A 22,119-nucleotide genomic window follows, 5' to 3' on the forward strand; every position below is an offset into this window, starting at 1 on the left:
ACGGGGGGAAATAAAAGCTTGCAGAATATGTTAATAAGTTATCTAAGGCAACCACAGGCCCACAAGCTATTACTTATTCAGGTATGTGAGTCTTGCTGTACATCTGCACGAAGAAGAAGGAGAACATGAAGTACAGTGAGGTCTTAACAGAAGCCTTGACCTTCACACATTTGGACAGGATGTAGGCAGAGCTGATGTGATTCCTTACTGATTAGCCTCATCACCAAACATTTGGACTATTAGAGATAGAGAGTTTGTCAAGGTTTTTCAATCTTGTCTTTAGCACCAATTATACGTTCTGACGAGAGTTAACTCCATCGCAGCCAGACCCAGACACAAGAACAAATATTTGTCTTGTCTTTAGCACCATTTATGACGTTCTGACGAGAGTTAACTCCATCACAGCCAGACCCAGACACAAGAACAAATATTTCCTCTCTTTTCCTCCTTTCCAGGACCGGGACTCGCATTCATTGCTTACCCTAAAGCTGTTACCATGATGCCTCTCTCTCCTCTGTGGGCAACTCTGTTCTTCATGATGCTCATATTCCTTGGATTAGATAGTCAGGTATGAAACACACACTATTGAAGTATTTTGTCAGATTCCTGAGCATGTGTATATCAGCATCCTTGATGTCAACAGCATCTAACCTGATGAAAGAATGAACCCTAACTTGATTCCTTGCTTAAAACCATCGATTTAAGCTCCTTATTTTAAATGTTAGTTACGTGATAGTGGAGATTCCTTTATGATTTACTGTGAACACGGATTCAGCCTGACTAAAGCTTTCATTATTAACACGGAAATCAGTTTGAACTTAAGTATGGGTGATTAAAATTCACAGTTCATTAAAATACCAGTGTGTTGTCTTTTCCTGTTTTTAAAGCACTTTGCAGTGAATTTTGAAACTGAATATCCAATAGTGATAATATAAGCTCCTACAGTGTGTTTACACTTCAAGACACCATAGCAAGAAATGCCTAGTTGTGCACGGCAGCCAAGTGAGGGCGTAGGGGTTGTCCTTCCTGTGTGACCTGAGGAACTGTGAGAGCTGCTTGATGAGACACGTAAAGCAGGTGGCATTGTTAGCATGCAGCTCAGCTCTCCGCCTGATTTGGTTCAGAGGGTTTATGATTGTACACTGCAGAACAAAGCTCTTCAGTGCTTATTTTGCATGACATTTCCAATCATTGCACTTAATGTTTTAATAACTGCTCCTTTTCCCAATCTAACAATTTTTTATAAGTCTTTTTTAAAATGAGTGATTCTTGAATTATCTTCTTGACTGTTCCGATGAAGTAGGCTTTATATTGTCTACTTTTGGGCATTAATTTTGGTGCCTATTTTAGATACCTTGCTCCAGAGCCCTCAGGCCTCTTGCTTTCTGCTGATATTTTAAGTTAATAAGAACGTTCCTTCCCTCCTTCATTAGATGTCCTGGCTAGGGGACGTAATAGCTTTGTGGAACTTCTCTCTCCTGTAGAATGGAGAGAACATCTCCAAAACCCGTGCAGTTTGTGTAGCAGTGCTTGAAGGTGCACAGCACTGCGAGTCACTCCTTCGAGTGGGGGAAGCGCAGGGTGCTCGGAGTGAAATCCTGCTGCGCTCCTGTGAACGGTTTGTACGTTATTTAAGTCCCATTCGAGCCACGTTTGAAAGACTTAATTTGGGTGTAATCCATCTGCTTCAGGGCAAATGCATTGTGAGATAGTATTAGTGGATTCAACTATTTGAATTTGGTGGTGGACTGGAAATCCAGAGCTTTGAATTTCTTAATTCTTGAAACGATGTTCCTCTCAGTTTGCGCTCCCGCTTACAGTGTCCTCAGGGATCAGGCAGTCTCTGTGGATATAAGGATATTTGAAGTGTTTGGTAGCAAATCCACATCCCAACAGCAGATGAGACACATAATTCATTTGTACTTTCCTGTCGTTTGTTCTAGTTTGTGTGTGTTGAGAGCCTGGTGACAGCTGTCGTAGACATGTACCCAAAGGTTTTCCGAAGGGGCTACAGAAGAGAACTGTTGATTCTCGGCCTTTCCATTGTGTCATACTTCATCGGCCTCATCATGTTAACGGAGGTAAGATGTGCTTTCTTCTGCTGCTGCCAAAAGAAGGAAACGGGCTTCTGTTTGTAATCATAACAGATAAAATGCAAGAACGTTTGCCATAGACAGATTTCACTGGGAGGAATATGACGACAAATTACTTGAGAGACTGTTCTCAGCTACTGTGTAACATCTGAAATGGGAAACGTACCCTCAGTTTTTCAGGAGAGTTTGGGAAATATTTTAATCAAAGTTACGTAGCCAAGGAGATTCCATCTGCTTTGCACGAGTCAACGAGACACACTTGATGGTGCTTTCTGCTTATTGACACTGGGCAGACCCGTCTGAGAACAACTACGTTGTGGATGAACAGATCAATAAAGAAGATGAAGAAAAGTGAAAATAGAAAAGTAAAACATCTGTGATTTTTGTACCACCGGGCCAGGTCGATCAATACAGCCAATCTCAGAGCAGAAATTGCTTCAGTAAGTGTGAAAAAACCCAAAGACATTTCCATCAAACCAAGGTGTTTGCTTTGGGATGTTCTAAACCACAAACACCGAGGGCGTCAGTCCATCCCATCAGCTCATGATAGAACATTTCTGGCACTGCTGTGTGTGATACCCAGCTTGGGGAGGGACTCTGGGATCCATCCTTTGGTACGTGGCAGGAGTTTAGCCTCACTGCTGGCTTTAGGGTATCGACAGGCTTCCTCGCCTTCACGTGACCCTCTCAAAACAGGTAGACGAGGGGCAGAGCCCACGCTCTCCTCCTGTAGTCTTCTGCTTGCTGGGCCACTGGAGCCTCCCTGTACCAGGGAGCGAGGCAAAGAAAAAAGTTCCATGGCTGAGGAGCTGTAGAATTAAATGTCTGAGGCGTTTGTCTGGGGAAGCCTGGCTGTATTAACCGTGAAGGGCCACAACGTGTCTCTGTTGTGCAGCGTCTCGGGCAGGGTTTCCCAGGGAAGCAGCCTCTCAGGGCCTCCTGAACTCAGCTGGGGTCACTTCAATTCCCTCCAGAGCTCCACAGCCCTTAGACTCTGTGCTAGTCGGGTTATCCAGAACGTTATTAATTGGACTTCATAGGTTTTCTGCTCATCTTGTCTTGAGGCAAAGGCCCGTCAGTTCTCTGCCCAGTTCTGACTGCTGTAAGCAAGAGGAAGATACATGAAAAGAGAAGAATTATGTCTTTGACAAATGTGATGATTGATACAGTTGAGTCATAGTCAAACAATAAGCGAGGATGTCTCTGTTGAACACATTCACCTTTTCCATACAGGCTGGTATTGGGGCAGCACTGAATGCAGGAAGGGACAGATCACCGACAGCGCCCTGTGTGGGGATCCCGTGGTAACTTAGGACACTGTTTTGGGAACAAGGCAAATGTAGTTCTCTCTGCTCCAGGATTTACTACCTTAAAGCAAATGCACAGTATTCAGCTGGCACAGGGAATAATCTCAAGTGCTGTGGAAGAAAAAACCTAGCGCCCTGTGTGGGGATCCTGTGATAACTTAGGACACTGTTTTGGGAACCAGGCAAATGTAGTTCTCTCTGCTCCAGGATTTACTACCTTAAAGCAAATGCACAGTATTCAGCTGGCACAGGGAATAATCTCAAGTGCTGTGGAAGAAAAAAACACTTCCACAATAACAAATCACTGAAAAATGAATCTTCTTTGTTCAAGAAGGAACCAACTTTCCTCTTCCGCAATAACAAATCACTGAAAAATGAAATCTTCTTTGTTCAAGAAGGAACCAACTTTAGCAGGAAGACTGCCAGGGAGCCAACAGATTGACTGTGTAATTAAAGCTGTATTTGCTATGAAATATTCCTACTGGGGCCAACACAATATTTTTTTTCCTGTTTTTGTCTTTCAGGGTGGGATGTACGTCTTTCAGTTATTTGACTCTTATGCAGCTAGTGGCATGTGCCTTCTTTTTGTTGCCATATTTGAATGTGTCTGCATAGGCTGGGTTTATGGTGAGTTGCTGAAAATTGATGTGGTTCTGAATTTTTATAAAAGCTTTCTATTTGTATAAAAGCAACGTGAAAGCCTTGTATCCTTACGGAGTGGGGTCCTCCACACTCCTGTGCCCTACTGAAAGTCAGGAATGCCTTTTTTTCCACTCTAAGAAAGTGCAATAGATTATTTTTTTTATCCCCTTGGTCCTTGTCAGGTCTGACCTCCACCTTCCTTCACCGAGGAGGTCCTTAGTTGCCTTAGAAAGTAAGAGTGGCAGTAAGCCCTCCTCTCACAAAGCGTCTCTGCAGGGCATGTTCCCTTCTGTCCATCAGCAGCGTTGAGAAAACCACCGTGGGCTGGGTTTGTTCATGGTTACATCCTCAAGAGTTTTTTGCACACAAGGGACTGACAATTTCACTCAGGAAAACAACATATGAACTTCAGATGACACGTGAATCTTACATGTATGTTCTACATCTGCTTGTCATCTTGGTTTTTTTTGGGCAGGGAGCAATCGCTTCTATGAGAACATTGAAGATATGATTGGGTACAAACCACTCTCCTTGATTAAATGGTGCTGGATGGTCTTAACTCCAGGTATTTGCGCAGTAAGTACAGAATATCCAACAGCTTGTTTTAGACACAAAGAGGGGTTTCTGTACATATTTTTAGAACTTTCCTGCTGCTGATATTTCACAACGGTTGAGAAAAACACTAATGGATTTGTAGCATATGTTTGAATTAAAAAACACTGTAGGATCTGTAAAAATTGCGAAACTTTCTGTGAATTGTGCGGAATCTTAGCATATACAATAATAGCAAAAAAAATAAACTTAGGGCACTAAATGAACATTTGCCAATACAACAGGGGCTTTTTTCGCTGCACAGCAAGTACAGCGCATGTCTACCCAGTGTGGCTCGGGCTCCTCCAGACTCGTGCTGGTTTCCTTCCTGCTCCAGCCTCCTGTTTCCTTCCCTCTCTTTGGGCAAGTAGACATTTTTCAAAAAAGACAGGATTTTTTTTTTCTTCTCATAAAGGTAGTAGAATTGGCCAGGAGCACATCTCACATGCATGAAGAATGGGAAGGAACATGCCTCAGCAGGAGCTGGCAGTACTGGTGTCAGCTCTGCCAGTCTGCTGTGGCTACATCACGGGGGCAAAGTCACAAAGGGAACACAACCAGATTCTCCATAAATTTGATCCACAAGTGCTTGAGGATTAGGTACTAAAATCTTCCAGTTCTCCAATATGTAAATTACAGCAACTGCAAACCCACGGATGTTGGGGCACCTGGAGATCCAGGTTCCCTTGAGCTCTGCCAGGTTTTTGCAAATTTGGGAACATTTCTGACTCATTTTAACCAACTCTGAAATGAGCTTAACAGGGTCCTAAATGAACAAATGAATTTGGGAAAATTTCTCATTTTAACCAACTCTGAAATGAGCTTAATATCACTTGCTCCTGTACACTCTTTTCACCACCTCAGAGAAAAGTACATAGTAACTTTTCTATATTTCATAAATTTAAGTGGTTCCAAACTGCTTGATTAGACACCTGTCCAATTAAGACAGATGTATTTGAGCTTTTGTGAGGATGAAAGAGCTGGCCTGCAGAACTGCAGATACTGACAGTGGATTAAGGCAACTTTGAAAATGTTGGCTTTCCTTTTTCATCGTGACAGGTTGGAGAGAACACAGCTTGTGTTACTTAATCACAGCTGGTTCACGGTAGCAAAACTTAATCTTCCCTGCCCAGGTGCTGTTTGCCATCAAAGTGCAGGTTTTATTGTCATCAAGAGGTAAATAGGATTTAAACTTGAAAGGTTGTTCGTTTCTGTGGAAGCTACTGAGACATGTTATTTAAGCTGTACATAAAAGAAGATATTGCTGGTTGTTTTTTTTCTTCTGACTGCAAAGCTTGCCTCTGTTTCCATCTTTAGGGAGACTGGCCTTGCCCAGACAGTCAATCAGTTTCTTGTTATATCTAACAAGTGGTTTTTTAAGCGGTTTTTCAAATGCTGCTAATATGTTTCTCCGCTTATTTCAGGGAATCTTCATCTTTTTCCTGGTGAAATACAAGCCTTTGAAATACAACAATGTATATATATACCCTGACTGGGGCTATGGCATAGGGTGGATGATGGCGCTCTCTTCCATGATCTGCATCCCTTTGTGGATCTGCATTAAGCTGTGGAAGACAGAAGGCACTTTCATAGAGGTAAGATGTATTTTCAGATTAATGATACTGAAAAAAGACCTGGGAAGGGAGTGTGAAACCTCACCTGTGTGGGACTGAGCACAGTTTAATCAAAAAAGCAATGCTATGTACTTGTTCCCATGGCAGCTTGGGTCAGGCCTCTCACTCACTGGTAGAAAGAGGCATCTGAATTTTCTGTTTTCTTAGAATCATAGAATTGCTTAGGTTGGAAAAGACTTCTAAGATCATCGAGTCTAACCATAAACCTAACACTGCCAAATTCACCACTAAATTATGGCCCTCAGCACCATATCTACATGTCTTTCAAATACCTCCAGGGATGGTGACTCAACCATTTCCCTAGGTAAAGCTTCTTCTGAATTTGTTTGCCTTTTTCTTTTTTTTGCCTTCACTGCCTTCAGGCTGTGGTAAACTAAGCAAGACTTTAAAGTGCTCTGTTCCTGCTCACTTTGTCGCTTAAAATGTCTGTAACATCAGCTAAATTCCTCAAGAAGGTTTGTAGCAGCCATTCATTGAGGTCAGCTGCCTTCTCTCCATGATTTGGTAACTAATCTTTGTGCTGCCAGGATTTTCCTCCAGGAACTGGATAGTAAACACTCACATATGTCTTCTGGACAGTTCTCCTGATTACAGTTCTCTAAATGAGAAATAGAGGCAAAAGGAAATATTCAGTGCAATTTACTAACATTTGCTGTCAGGTTATCTCAGGTCTAGCCCGAGGTTGAGATTATTAAATATAAGACCTTTTCTCCAAAGAAAGACAGTGAAGGTGGCTATAATGGAAGAAACAAAGATACAAATCTTATTCAGCTGTTTGAGATTTCACATATTCCCAGAAAAGCCTGGCTCTGTCATCTGGAGTTCCTTAGACAATAGTCAGTAAAAGTAGGGATCCCAATATCACCTCCCTCTATCTCAATACATACATGGAAGGGACTTTATTTGGTCCCTTCCATGATTTCTCAGTCTTTCTGCTCTTCACTAAGGATAACGCTGACGTGAAGAACAAGAATTTCTGTTTCTGGGATGCCTGGGGCTCGTTCACTTCTCTAGCACGTTTGAAGGATCTGTCTCACAGTGTAAACTCACACTTCCAAAATTATTCTCTGCTCATTACCAAAGCCATCGCTTCTGAATGAAGTGAGGATATCTCAGTGTAAGAGTTCCTGCCTTTTTGACTGGAGAAGGTAACGTGCAGCTTATTGTGCTGCCTGATGACGGCCCATATTGAAATTACTCCAGTGAGATGATTAAATATGGCCTGAAGATACCTAAAAAATCCTTGCTGTGGGTATATAAACAAAAAATGAATTGTCCGTAATGCGGTTTTCTTTGCACATCAAAAAAGGAAGTTTTGCCCAACTCTTAGCATTAAAAGCTTCCTTAATGCATGAGCCTTGCCATGTCCCTGGAAGCAAACAGACTTTGTTTAGAGACTCTTGGTTTGCGTTGCCTTGTGGCCTGAGGCGCTGCAGACCGGTCAGTATCTTTTCTGTACGTGAGCAAGGAGAGGGGATTTTTAATTACAGTTGAAAGCTTCTCAGGAAGCCACTTCCTGCAACATCTCTGCTCCCCAAGCTGTAAGCAGCAACATTGTTACTGATGTTATTGCTCTAAAAGGGAAAGCTCTCAGCTGAACACAAATATTTTTCATGTGTTCTTTATTGAAGCTTCATAAAGCTTCAGCACACTCATGTTTTGGGGTTTTTTTGGCATTCTTGGACTGTACCATGGAAACAAAATGTACCCACATGACAGGCCTTATCCAGAGCGTCACGCTGAATTTCTTCACAGAAGGAAATGTTGCTCTAAACCAGGATGAAAATTCACTTTGTCTTTGCCTTCATTCTCCAGCCTTTGGCCAGCTGTGATTTGTGCAGAACTGCGTGAGGGGCGGTTCCACGGATGTGTCTGTAACAGGGACATGAGGAGCAGACAAGAGGAGAGGGTTTCCCAGTCAATCTGTCTGTGACCAAGGAAAAGATAATGATTTCCATTTTCTTGAATTTTCTAGAAATTCAGGAAGTTGATTACACCGAGCTCTGACCTGAAAATGAGAGGGAAGCTGGGAGGAGGAGCCTACATTGCAGCAATAAATGACTGCGATGCCAAACTGAAAGGAGACGGCGCCATTTCAACCATTACAGAAAAGGAGACGCATTTCTGAAAGAACTATGATATTTTGTTTTATTTTTTTTTTTTGTATAAATAAATAAATAAATTCACTTAATTATAGAGGCTGGCTTGTTTTGCACAGAATTTTATTAACCAGTTAATTTTAAAGTGAAAATTGTATACTTGTTTAAAAGTGATTTTTTAAATTACTATATAAGTAATGATTATGTAAAAGAAAAAGAAATAGTATTATATGGTATGTTAGTGATGACTTCTTGTAATATGGTGATTTCAGTAAATGGTTTTTTTTGGTTTTTTTAGAAATTAGAGGGACCTGTATAATGTGCTGTAAAACTTTTCTACTTTGATTTCTGGCAGGTGTAACGTTGTATAGATCTACGCATACTAATATGTAAGCATTTCGGACCATTTCAGCTTTTAATGTATGTATATAAAGGGGACCGGAATGTCCTTTTGGTTAAACTGGAAGCAGTTGTGAGGGGCTGGGGGGGATGAGGGGTAACTGCTGTTGGGTGTTGCTCTCTGAATGTGGGCTGTATCCAACGTCTCCTGAGATCCGAGGGAGCCCTTCCCGGCTGGGGCCGGGAGCTTTGCCCTTCCCGAGGCCAGGGCAGCTGCAAGACTGAGTTTTGCACCTGAAAAAGCTCTTTTTCAGAAATGTTGTGAAGCCAAGAGGAAGCACCCCCTCAGCTGCTCTCATCGCCTTCCCTCCACCCTCCGCTTGCTTCAAGAGGTCTAATCCGTGGTGGAATGGGCCCACTTCTGAGTCACTGTTTTCTGGAGACTGGATAGAGAACGTTTCTTATGAGCTGTGAATTTTGCTGCTCTTGTAAGTTAATGGTCTCTATAAGACACGTACTGCTTCAGGAGACCTCTAAAGCTGTTTCATTTTCTTTAGTGTCTGGGTGGCCAGTACTTTGTTTCAGTTGACACTTCCCAACCCCTGAAGTGATGCGTGTTTGTCTGCGCTTGTACAACAGGAGATCATGGTTACTTTATGTCAGTGGAGATGTTCTGAGGAAAAAAAGACCAGGTTTAGAGCTCTGCACAGCTCGGCCTCTCTCTTTGCCTCTATCTATTTGCCAAGTCTGTCTGTCTGTACATCTATTAATTGCCCAAAGAAGAAACCAAGGATCCTGTAATGACAATATAGAGCTTTTCTCATCGTCAGGGTATTTCTAGATACTTTCAGATTAGACTCTGGTTGCTCTACCCTGAATGGTATCAAGGGTTGTACTGAAGTCAGAATGGGAGTTTATCTGGTGGAAGGCTGGAGTAATTGGTCCTTAAATCACTGCATCATAGAACACCAGGTTGGAAGGGACCTCAAGGATCAGCTTTGGCACAAGTCCAGTCTAGAGGAGGTGGCCCAGCCCCCTGTCCAGCTGAATCTTAGAAGTGTCCAATGTTGGGGAATCCACCGCTTCCTTAGGGAGATCAATCTCTACAAGAACTCCAGGAGATAATTTGAATTGAGACAAGGATGTTGTGACTTCTCTGTTCCACAAAAGGAGCATTATTGGGTCTGTGAGATCAAGCCTTTTCATGTGTCCATTGTATGACCTGACTCCCTCTGATGGAAGACAGATTTTGTCTGTGAATCCAACTGGATTGTTCCTCTGAGGTGTGCCAATGCTCGCCCCATTCTCTAGACTATCTCTTGGTTTGATTTTTTTCTTCGGCCAATATTCCACACCCTGTTATTTGTACTGGGCAATTATTTTTGTTCCTGTCCTGTGTTTTTTATTTAACGGTTGTACAAGAAACCCGTGGAGGAACGTTGTACTGCACTGCACAGTATTTGATGGGGAGAGACAAGCAACAGCCTAGGACAGCTCTGAAGAAATGTCATAAAATCTGCTGTCTTCTCTGCAATCCAAAATCACCAAAGCTCAGACACCAGCACCTGGAGTTATTAGAAACAGAAGTGGCTGCTGGCCTTCTACAGAGGAGAACATTTCCCTAGGAGTCACTAACTATATCTTAATATTACATAGAACTGCACGTGCAGTCACCATTTCTTTGAGATTTTATGGTTACCTCTTAAAAAAGCATTTTTGTAGAATCCCTTTGTCTCAAGTCACATCATTAAATCTAACAGTTTTGTTTCATTTTACTTCATCTTACTTGTTTTTTGGGTTTTTTTTGTGGTACGGTGGAAGTCTAAGAGAAAACTTCTCTACTGCAATCCTACTTGAAGTACTTTAAGTCCTTGCCTTTCAAGTCACATCATTAAATCTAACAGTTTTGTTTCATTTTACTTCATCTTACTTGTTTTTTGGGTTTTTTTTGTGGTACGGTGGAAGTCTAAGAGAAAACTTCTCTACTGCAATCCTACTTGAAGTACTTTAAGTCCTTGCCTTTATGAAGGTAGAGAACCATCATCTCGTGAATGGGAGCCTTCAGCTGGGCATCCAGAACTGGAGGTTACCAGTGGAAATCACTGTCCTATTGGAAACTGATGCTTCTGGAAGAGAAATGCTCCCAGAATTGAAACCACAGGTTGAGTTGTATAATTACAGAAAATACAACGAAGCAACTGAAAGCTACATATTGACATTGAAAAAATGCCCACTCCAAAACCAGAACGTTTTTGGAAGTTCTAATGAGTCATAAATACTTCTAATCCAGCGTCCCTTTCTGGTCTTTCTCTCCACCCACCAGCGTTGCAGAGCTAAGGTCCCAAAGCCACGTATGGGCCTTGGGATGGATTATGATCCCTCCCAGAGTAAATGTCGACACATTTTATCAGTGAAGGGTGTGCAGATGTGGATGCACTGTTAGGGTGCACTTAATTTCACTGAGGTTATCTTCAGCTCTCGGGACTCCATGGATGTTTACAGTGAAGAGTGCCAAGAGGTGGACCCACCACCACCACTCAACTGGCCGTCCATTAGACATGACATGAGAATCCCAGCCAAGTCACGATTGCCCTTCGAGTCATGACACACACTGCTGTAGCAGAAAAAAAAATCAGCTTGTGCATTTTAGCTTGTCCTGGTACTTCGGACTGTTGTACTCATCCAAATATCTCCATGGGAACTACACACGGAACATGCTTCCTGCTCTGCTGCTATCAACCATTTCACCCGTAGCTTTATACACATACATAGGGTTTGGCATGGTCAGAAGTATCATACAGTATTACTAATGTGCTGTGCTTGTAAATGTGTGCGTTTAATATCTGACTTGTTTAACACTTTACTGATTTTTAAAAAAAAATATATATCTTTTGCGGGGAGGGATGTGGGAGGGTAAATTTCCTAATAGTATTTGTGGTTTAGTTTTGGTTTTTTGAAACAATATGAAGGGGAAAAAATGCAAAAACCTACTATATTGTGATGATTTTTTTTTTTTATGCGGTAGAAACAATATTGCCCTTTTCTGAATCATCTGCAGTATTATTAAAAATAATGCAATAAAAATGAACAACCACTAAAGTTTATGTAACATTTTACACAAAGAAGGATTCTGTTTGGTTTTGAAGGGCACAAGATTTCGTCTACTTACTTGTTTTCAAAAATTAAAGGAAATGGGCAAAACCCATTCTGTGTATTTTAGTTTATATCAGTGTATTTTATACGACAAATGAAATAATCACAACTACCCTGTTAGGGCAGATATACGTCCCCTGATTTTAAATGGGGGACTTGAGACCAAGAGAAGATTTGGCAACTTCTTTGAGCTTACCTGGTAAATCTGTGGCTGGAACAAAGGGAAGTTTCCTGATCTCACAATTTCATGTCACTGAACATAAACCTATTGCCACGGAAAAGTGCAGATGTGCTGCCTCCTTCCCCCCAGCCCTGACCCCTCCATCTCCCCCCACTTCTGGCCGTGTTTCACTGTGGCCGTGTTTGTGTCACTGGTGGGAGCCACCGTGGGGACAGCTCTGGCTGAATTTCACCCAGCAAAAGCCTTTGGTGAGTTCCCAGTAGCTCCAGTTTATTGCCTGCCCATGCAGCTGCTACCACTGAAGGCGGTGAAGATGGTGAATTCCATCTTCCTGATGCTATATACATTATTCTGGGTTAAAATAACCTTCTAACCATGGCCTCAGTCACAAGCCAACGCTCTGTCCCTTTGATGAGCTGCTGTGCTACAGTTTTATGCTTTTATACTCTTTTTTCTTATGTCACTGCCCACGTACAGGGAAAAACACTTGCTTTAGCACATGACAAGCTGATGAAAAATTCCGATGCCCTCCCCTGAGGCACCCTGTTAGATAGTAGCCTGCTGCACAGGAAACGAACTCTGGTCTTAAAGGCTCTTTCTCATCTTGATTAATGAAGCATGGCTATAATAATTAGATAGTAGCCTGCCGCACAGGAAACAAAGCTCTGGTCTTAAAGGCTCTTTTTCATCTTGATTAATGAAGCATGGCTATAATAAGGAAAACGTGCTATGGATTTTGACAAAGCCTTTCAGTTCCTCTCTGTCTGAACCAGCTACTCTATCCAGCCCCAAAGAGCCCACAGGAATGATGTGCACCCTCTGCCCGGGGTTGATTTCCTTGCACTGCAGCAGCCCATGGCATTCCCAGGATCTGGCCGGGCAGCAGGACAAGGGCCTTGGCCCCACCTTGCAGCTAAATATTGAGTAAATCTGAAATCTGTTGGGAAATTTGGCCTCAGATTTGGCCATAGTGACTCCCCATGAACTTGGTCATTCATGGTGCAGCAGCAAGTCTAGTGAAGATTTCTAAAAATACCTTTTTTTTTTTTACGAGATCAAAAATGCCCTGGTGAATTACACACTTGAACATTTGGCTGGAAGAAGATGTGAAAATTTGCACAGAGGCAGACATAAAAAGGAGAAAGTTTGCTGAGATTCTCTTAAAGAAAGGTTTGGAGGAAGCGTGCAAAGGTGAGAAGGCACCATGCACGACTGCTCAGGCTCCCCACATCTGTGTGATCACTACGGGGTGAGTGCTCACAAGGCAGTTTCCAGCTCCCCTTTCCAAAGCTACTCATAAAATATAAACTATTCACTACAATGTCACACTGCAAAAGGGACCAAGATTTGGGTGCTGATTTGAAGTGAGAATTTGAGGGAAGAGTTACACAGCCCTTTCCTTACATACTGTAGCTTTAAAATGATCAAATCCTTCATCTTTATTAACCTTTACTCTCTGAGAGCTGCAACCAGCCTCAGCCAGGTCCCATCCTCCTTCAGGTCGTTCTGAATTCCCACCACCCCCTCCTGTTGGCCAGCCATGCTCACCTTGAGTGTGGAAGGCTGCTCTTGTGCTCTCCAGCTAATTTTCTGCATCTGCCCTCCTCAGTTGCCTTGCTCATCACCCGTGCTGGCCCATCCTGCAAACGGAATAGCCCTGAGCTGTATTGGTACTGCCAAATAAGAAAATCAAGTATCACACAATTTCATAAGTGGAAGGAACAAGAATCTTTGCCTGTTCCTAGAAATGTCTGGCCAGCAATTGTTTCCAGTGCTGTCATAACGCATCCTAAAAGCCTCAGCCAGGCCCCTCTTTCTCACAAGATCTTACTGTCATGGTCCTTTACACCGTGATGAGGTCCCTGGCTTTTAAAAGGAGAGGGTCCTTGCTTCTGTGGTATTCCAGTTAAACAAGAAGAGAAACACAAAGATAGTCAAGAGTTCCTTGCTATATAGATTTTGTTAGTGACAAAATATCAGGGTGTGCTTTCTACTTCTACCCATTTGCTGTTAATAGAGTCAATCAGCCAACACCACTATCCATTCCCAGCACTTACTCCAGCACTCTGTAAGAGACACAGCAGCTTTTCTTAGATGTTATTGTAAAACATCTTACCAGAAACACAGAGCTCTGGCTGATCTCTTTTTATTTAAATGCACACACCCACTTATTTATCACACTATACACAGATGAATCACTCCTCTCCTCTCCCCAAAGGGCTAGGAACTGCAATCAAGGCACACCACGCTCGAAAGAACACACTACAGCTACTCAGGCAGACACCTCCAGGGCCAATTCTAAGTTTGGGTGCAGTCAGTGACGTGGAATTTAGCTGTGCTCTGATGGGCACTGGCACCAGGAAGCCCTGACCCCCATATGCACTGCTTCACAACAAGCACGGCCAGCAGGTTGAGGGAGGTGATTCTGCCCCTCTACTGCACTCTGGTGAGACCCCACCAGAAGGACATGGACCTGTTGGAGTGAGTCCAGAGGAGGCCATGGAGATGCTGGGAGGGCTGGAGCCCCTCTGCTGTGAGGACAGGCTGAGAGAGTTGGGGGGGGGTTCAGCCTGGAGAAGAGAAGGCTCTGGGGAGACCTCATGGTGGCCTTCCAGTATCTGAAGGGGGACTACAAAAATCTGGAGAAGAACCTTTTACAAGGGCATGTAGTGATAGGAAGAGGTCTGGAGAAGGACCTTTTACAAGAGCATGTAGTGATACGAAGAGGGGCAATGGCCTCAAACTGGAAGAGGGGAAATTTAGATTAGATCTTAGGAAGAAATTTTTTACTGTGAGGGTGGTGAGAGCCTGGCCCAGGTTGGCCAGAGAAGCTGTGGCTGCCCCATCCCTGGAGGGGTTCAAGGCCAGGCTGGATGGGGCTTGGAGCAACCTGGTCTGGTGGGAGGTGTCCCTGCCCAGGGCAGGGGGGCTGGAACTCAATGATCTCTAAGGTCCCTTCCAACCCAAACCATTCTACGATTCTGTGAAGTGAGAGGTAGAACTGATCAAGACAAGAAAAAACACAGTAAAGGGATACAGTGAAGACATTGAACCACTTGTGCCTCCAAAAAGCCGTATGCATTTGGAAGAGGTATGGTGTGGTTTATTCATATCTGACGTAAGGGTTGGGTTTGTGTTTCTATCCTTCCATCTGTGAACCAGCACCACCAGGCTTGTCAGCAGCAGCCAGCTCAGCTGCCCAGCAGTGGATCAGCAGCTGCTGCAGAGACCACCTTGCTCTGAGCTCCGGTGAAGCAGGGATGCCAAAACGCTTTTCTTTCTATTCCAGCCCCACTCTTAGCTTGCTCCCAAATGAGTTTGGAAGAACAGGTTTATAAACTTCAACAGAAACACACCCAGGAATTATTTTGGCCTTCATCAGGTTGCCTGGTTTTGGTGGGGTGCTTTTTTCTTCCTTTTCCAGGTTTTGTCTGCATTGAGATGTAGGCAAAAATTGCAAGCCAAATAATGCAGTATAGCTTTGTCTGCATTGAGATGTAGGCAAAAATTGCAAGCCAAATAATGCAGTACCAGGTCAGTAAGCAGAAATCAAGAGAAGAACAGGCTATTAAGACAAGCCAAGGACAACTAATCTCTCCATGTTGTCTGCAGGGATGAAAGCGTGATGTATTACAAGTGACATTTAGATCAGTTTTTAACTTTTACTGCTTATTTTTAGAGATTCTTTCCAGAAAACTAGCCCAGGTTATGTTTAAAAGTCTCTGCTTGTTTGCCAAGCTTTTGCTTCAGGCTTCATGGAAAACTTGTTGGATTTTTGTGACACAGACTCCTCCCCCCCAAGTTTTAGGGCCTACTGATTTTGTAGCTATCACTAATCTCATTCTCCTTCCCCCTCTATGCTTCTGTGCTTCCTCTTCAATACCATTCAGAACAGTCTCTGCTTCTGCAGGAGGAGGGAGTGGAAGTGTTAGAGGCTATCAGCTGGTTGGATTAATTAAAAGTAATTGATAGCACATGGCAACCATGATTGGGAAGTGATAAAAGGTCGGAGAAGCAGGAGGGAAGTGTTGCAGCAGATGGTTGTTGGGTGCTACGTGGCTATTGTCTGCTGGAGCTGGTCTCAGGCGTGCAGTGACCGTGCTTTGCTCTGCCTTCCTCAGCCACACAACAGGTAGGGGTTGTGATGTGTGGGGTGGGTGAGAGATTTCTGTCTCAATTTTTTAACATTGTAATTTCTGGAGTTATTCTGTAGTGGTTTGTGTATTTCTGGGTTGCATTGGAGGCCTTTGGTGTGCCAGTGGTCTGAACTGGCACAGCTGTTGCAGGATTTGGGCTAACAGAACGTGCAGGTTGTTCCTCAGTTATTCCCATAGTTGCCAAACTCAACCTCTGTAAGCATTTGCCACCCTTCCTGTGCACAGCTCATACTGTAAGCCTGCTCCCTGTATCACACTGCTGATGCTTCTTAAAAAAAAATCTAAATTATTTAGATCATTCAAGTGAACCAGTTTAAAATTCTTTGGAGTTAAAGGATTTTTTCAGCGAATATTCTTGTTGGGAACTGTAATGCCTAGTCTGGTGTAGTCCTATTCTACTCTCCATCACTAGCCTGTATGGGTTTAGCTGTCCTTCCAGTTGGTGTGTCAAGGTAGGGTAAACACAAGCTTTTATCTACTCAGTGGAAGGAATTTAATTTACCTGTGCTTTTGTAGAGTTTTGGAGGGTTGTATGAAAGTTTCAACTGCTGTAATGGAGAGTTCTGTATTGGAAACTGTATTGTTGGTTCTGTTTTGGGAAATAATATGCACTAGGATGGAGTGAAGGCACAGCATTGTAAATCTGAGAGGGCATCTCTGGATGGGTTACTAAGTAAAAGCTATGGTGGCACCTTCATGGACTAATAGAACTGTTTGAGGAATTCTTACTTAAACCTGGTGAAGCCAGGGCTCTTTGTGCAGTGGAAGGCTGGTTCCTTGCAGCAGTTGCCATGCTTCATTTACACACAACGAGCTCTAACAGAGAAACTGTTTCTTCCTATAAAGATGGAAATAATGATGTAAAAGCTGGATTTCCTCCCAGCTGAAACTTCCATTTTGGAACTGAAATCAGGGGAAAAACTGCTTACGCTGTAGTAGCCTCTGCGCTGTGCAATGGTGTGGAGGAGTCCCCTGGGAAAGGTGTCCTTTTCTCATTGGGGATGGAGAGTTGAGGTACCAGAAAACAGCAGCCTCCTTGGCTGTAAGGTGCTCCAGAAATGTACTTTTTAAACAGCATTTCTGTGGTGTGGTGGGGACACCTTTTGGTTAGAACTGGTCTAAGCCTGATGAACCCAAGGGTTTGTATAAAAAAACCACCTGCAAATATGTCATTTGCAGAAGGCAAGTGGGGGTCAATTCTATCATCAGCTTTTCCAAGTCCTTTACTTGACATGCACCATTTCAGGTAATTAGAATTGCAAGTCCTTTCTGCAGTTGCACCCTGTTTTGATACAGTTCTGATTCTTTTGGTCAAAAGACTTGGTTTCTGTACCGTTAGGTGGTAGAACATGCCATCTACCCGTTATACTCTTCAATGTAATAAAGTAAGTTAGAGTTGCTTCAGACCTTTGGGAAGACTTGTAGAAAACTTATGGATCAGTAGGACCATGTTTAATTTAAAGACAAATAAATAAAAACCACAACAAAAAAAAAAGCCCCCACACAGAAAAGACCCCCAAGTTTACCCAGTAAAACCAGTTTTGTTCTGAGGTCACTCTTTCAGATAAGTTAGATATATGGATCTGTTGCTCAGGTCTAGTTACTTGAACCTTGAAAGTCAAATTCAAATTTGACTTTTTTTAGTCCTTAAATTATTCTTGCCACGTCTGAATCATGTCAAATATTTCTGAAGAACGTCACAGAACATATGGTGTTCCATACACACAATAAAATGTCCTTGCTGTCAGCCAACCCTCAACCATGACTACAGTTCCTAGATGTTTCATTGAGTGTCTGGGAACCAGGTAATTAATAGTTGACGCAAACCTCCTATTAAATTAGAAGAGGGTATAATTGGTACCTGTAGACAGAGTTTTGTATACAGATGTGAGGTGATGAGATGTACTTGCTAAGCAGCAGGCAGAGGAAAATTGGAGCAAGGTGCAGACATGGATTTAATTGTGTGTGCGTGTGGATGCATATAAAGCAAAGCCTTCAGTATCACTACATATTCTTTGTGAACGGAGGTGAATAGTAGCTGCCTGAGAGGGGGGCAAAAATTCACCCAAGTTTGGGCAGGACATTGCTAAAAACACAAGGAACAATTCACATTGAGGTTTCAATTGAGAGACCACAGAAGATAGTGGGAGATTTTTTTTCTTAAAGCAGCTGTGCAACTGGACCTTTGGTTGTCTCTCAAGTTTCTTCAGCCCTAATTCATGAGAATTCTTTGAAACAGCTGGTTAAAAACTGAGTTTAGACCCTTGGGGTTTGCCCCAGGGATTCTGTGATTCTTCAAAGTTGCTGGACTCAAGGTTTTGTCAATATCAGTTAAAACTGTTCTGCTTTCTCAACCCCTAAACCCTAAACCTTATTAATGCTTCCAAATTTAATCTCGGATTGGAGCCCTGAGCTTCTTCAAATAATCTGAATTGTTTCATCACCTCTGACTAGGATTTTTCTTTTTCAGACATAAATAAATATGTATTCCTTAAGAATTTCACATGAAAAGGTAATTACAGTGCAGTTCTGAAGAAAGAGTCTGATTCACAATCATAAGGCCTTCCTTCCATTACTGCTAATAAACAACTGGAAAAGATGGTGACTATTTAAAGCTCCAAATTTACCCTGCCTCTCTCCTGACAAGCTTGCACATCAGTTCTGACATGCAGACTGACAGCTTCATGGCATTTTGGAATGTTCCAACTGCATGAAGTATGTGGTACTATTTATTTTAGTACCCCCATTCCCACAGCAGCCACTGACTCACAAGAAAAAAGCTAAGAGCAATATTTGGCATTTGCTTCCTGTGCAGTACAATTTGCCTGGTTCATTAACCTTCTTTATGTAGATGTAAATTCTGAGTCTGACGTGGTTATTTTTGGGGCGCATGTCAAAACTAGATTTGTCTGTCTGAGCAACATTTGCTTCTGAAAAATGTTTAAAATTGCTTCAGCAATTTTGTCTTTCAAAGCAAATTTTGCATTGTATGTTAAGCTATGTTTACGTTGTGGGTTTGAATCTCCAGCACCATTGAACTTGCAGGAGACAAAGCAGAGTGTACAAAGCACCACCTGGGTGATGTTATCCTCTACCTGTTTTACCAGAAATAGTTTCTGCTTATACAACACAGCACTTCTGCAGATTGTTCTGCTGAACATAAATCCTGCTGTCGCTTGGGAATGGGCTGGACTGGTTGTATACAAACAAGCATACGAAAAGAAGGGGCGAGGCTTATTTATTGTAATCATGCCAGAAAAGGCTCTAATATGTCTATACTTTTGCATATGTAATGCAAAATACGGCGACAACTAAATTAAGTCCCCATTTCTGCTACAGATTCCTTGCATAATGATGGTGTACACAGCAGTGCTTTTCCTGCTGCAGTGAGAAAATGTGCAGAGGAAACTCTTAACTGTTGTGGAACTGCTGTGTGCTGTGCAGTACTTCACCTAGGATGTACTGAGGCCTCTTTCAATTCATACAAAAAGATATTATTTTCTTAGGCTTGCTTTCTTAGGCAGCTTCTGAATATGCTGAAAGCCAGGGTGTTTCTAGCAAAAAAGCTTGGCTTACATAGCATTTATGATTATTTTTTTTTTGTAAGAATGAAGATACTGGTCTGCAGCCAGAGTCTGGTTGCAGCTGATCTCCTGTCATATGAGTAATTTTATGTATCCAATGTTATGATTAAAATGTGTGAACACATTTTAAGAAGAATGAGATGTGAACACTTGTGAATGTCAGGAATAGTACAATAACAGAGGGACTATCAGCTTACTCATTGAAACCAATTTGCTTAGTAACATGTTAACAAGTGTAACTTTTTTGTCTTCTAAAGCACTGTTTCCAGTTCCTCTCCTCTGTGTTTACCAGGAGAAAGGAAGCACTGCACTCTAGGACTTAACTTCTGTAAAACTGTCAGCACCGAGATCCTAACTACTTCTAGCAGCCCCTAATAACCTTTTCTACATTTTTCCACCCTTATTCTGCCCAGAACAGTGTGGGGAAGGAGGGAGGAAGAGGGAGAAATACATTGGCCTGTTCTGGTCTTACTTTTCAGGGTTTTGTCTCGCCAGTTGTTCTGGTTACAAACTCCATCCCTCTACTCCAGTAGCTTCTTTCTTGGAAAAGTTGATGCTCAAAACATGCAGCTTTCCTCCTGCCTGACGTATGCTTGTCTGCCCTCGGGCTCACCTCATATGCACACTTTTCCTCTCCTCCCTATAGAAGAAATTGCATTAAGAATTGGATCCTCAGTGACCCTGCTCTCAGTGGCACCACACAGTTCAGCAGCTGTATCAGGCCTCTGCTATGGTAGACTGAGTCTCCAGCTGCTGCCAAGGTGCAATTGGATTTGTTTCATCTCATTTTCTATCATGACCTTCAAACTGGTCCCTTGCTTGAAGTATAGGACCATTTTGGTTTCTCCTGCTGCCTGGCAAAAATGTTTTCTAAGGCGTTTGGGAAATGTCCCCCATAAGCTGAGGAAGGATGCAGTTTCCTCTGTGATTTTATCCCTTCTCCATGGGAGAAGTGAGTTACAAAGATGGGAAAAGTTGGCAATAATGAAATATGAACCTGGGATTACCTCTGCCCGTCTTGCATTCTGAGCCATGTGCTCCCTTTTTGTCATTTTTATGCTGTTCTTTGGACTACCAGTTTACGCTGAGTCTGGACTCAGATGGAAGTATATTCTCCATATTGATGCAAAACCTGTTTCAAATAAAAATATTTGTTGGGCAGAGCATTCTGCCACCCTGCTGTACAGAGGGGTGTTTAAACTATAATCTGATGTTGAAATTGGTTGAGAGATTGGGCACGTATGTTCATATATGCTAAATAAAACAAGGAGTAAATCCTAAACATAAGCCTGCAGAAGAAGTAGGCAGTAGTACAGGCTGTAGCTCTCATGAGAATGGCAAAACATATCCAAGTTGCTCAATTGCCTCCTTTCAGGTGTGTGACTTCTACCTCAAATTTGAGCCTTTCATATTTTCCATGTGCCCTGTGTGGAGAGGGCAGAGGTGCTTTTGAACTGGTTTTGGGTCTCCACGTTGGTTGTTTTTGACCAGTAAAGAATGAATGTAGGTGGGCTTTCTCTGCTGCTCAAAACATGGTGGCTGCCTTCTAAGTATTAGCTTGGTCTGCAACCACTATCATTTTTTCCTTTTGACATTGAACCCTCCTTCATTTACCCCCTGACTTGCCCTGTTAGGTTCCTTTTTGCAGGACTTTGGGAAAAGATGTCTACAGGGCCTCTGTTTTTGAGGTTCTAATGCCTTTTGTGCCACAGCAGCTGGATTAAAAGAGCTGTTCCAGCAGAGAGAATGTTTTTGTCAGGTTATAATTCTGCAATTCCCAGCAAAGTATTTAGTTATTTCATAAATACCTACATTTTTGTGAGATGACTATCTTAAAGTGGTCTTTGAAATCAACAAGCTGGGTACTAGATCCATGTTCTTCAGAAGTTTCAGGTATCCACAAATTCCATAACAAAGTGGAGAGTTCTGCTTTTCTCAGTGCTGGCAGGTCATTTATATAGATAAGCTAAAAATCAATTTACATATCCTACTTCAGGCAACCCAGTCTGAAGACTTCAGCTGATGCATTTCCTTCTAATGTCTAAGTTATTTACAGGATCATGAAAAGAAGCGTTTTAAAGCTGGTAGGACACAGATTTATCTGCAAGAAAACTTGATATGCCACTGGATGTCACTCTAACAAAGCTCAAAGTACTTTGGCAGTACAAATCTTTACGCTTCTGTTATAAAACAGCGAACAGCCTATTAAACTCTGGACTCCTCAGAAAAAGGAGGGCAAAATAATATAGAAGCTGCCTTATTAGTTGTCCCATGAGGAAGCCACTGACATCCTAAGTGTTACATCAGGCAAAAGACAGCTAGGTTTCACTTTTTTTCAG

At 42.5% G+C, this 22,119-nt stretch overlaps 1 protein-coding gene across 1 annotated transcript; it reads left to right on the forward strand.

The window, feature by feature from the left end:
• The first annotated feature begins 448 nt into the window (after positions 1-448).
• Positions 449-10,475, forward strand: SLC6A11 (solute carrier family 6 (neurotransmitter transporter), member 11). Its single transcript, XM_014951663.1, has 6 exons — positions 449-568; positions 1,944-2,081; positions 3,925-4,027; positions 4,518-4,618; positions 6,058-6,228; positions 8,243-10,475. Exons 1-6 carry the CDS (start codon positions 497-499, stop codon positions 8,393-8,395), a joined length of 738 nt encoding a protein of 245 aa, XP_014807149.1. The 5' UTR covers positions 449-496; the 3' UTR covers positions 8,396-10,475.
• Positions 10,476-22,119: the final 11,644 nt, after the last annotated feature.

This window comes from Calidris pugnax, unplaced genomic scaffold (assembly GCF_001431845.1).
Source record: "Calidris pugnax isolate Ruff unplaced genomic scaffold, ASM143184v1 scaffold201, whole genome shotgun sequence".
In the NCBI taxonomy this organism is placed as follows: domain Eukaryota; kingdom Metazoa; phylum Chordata; class Aves; order Charadriiformes; family Scolopacidae; genus Calidris; species Calidris pugnax.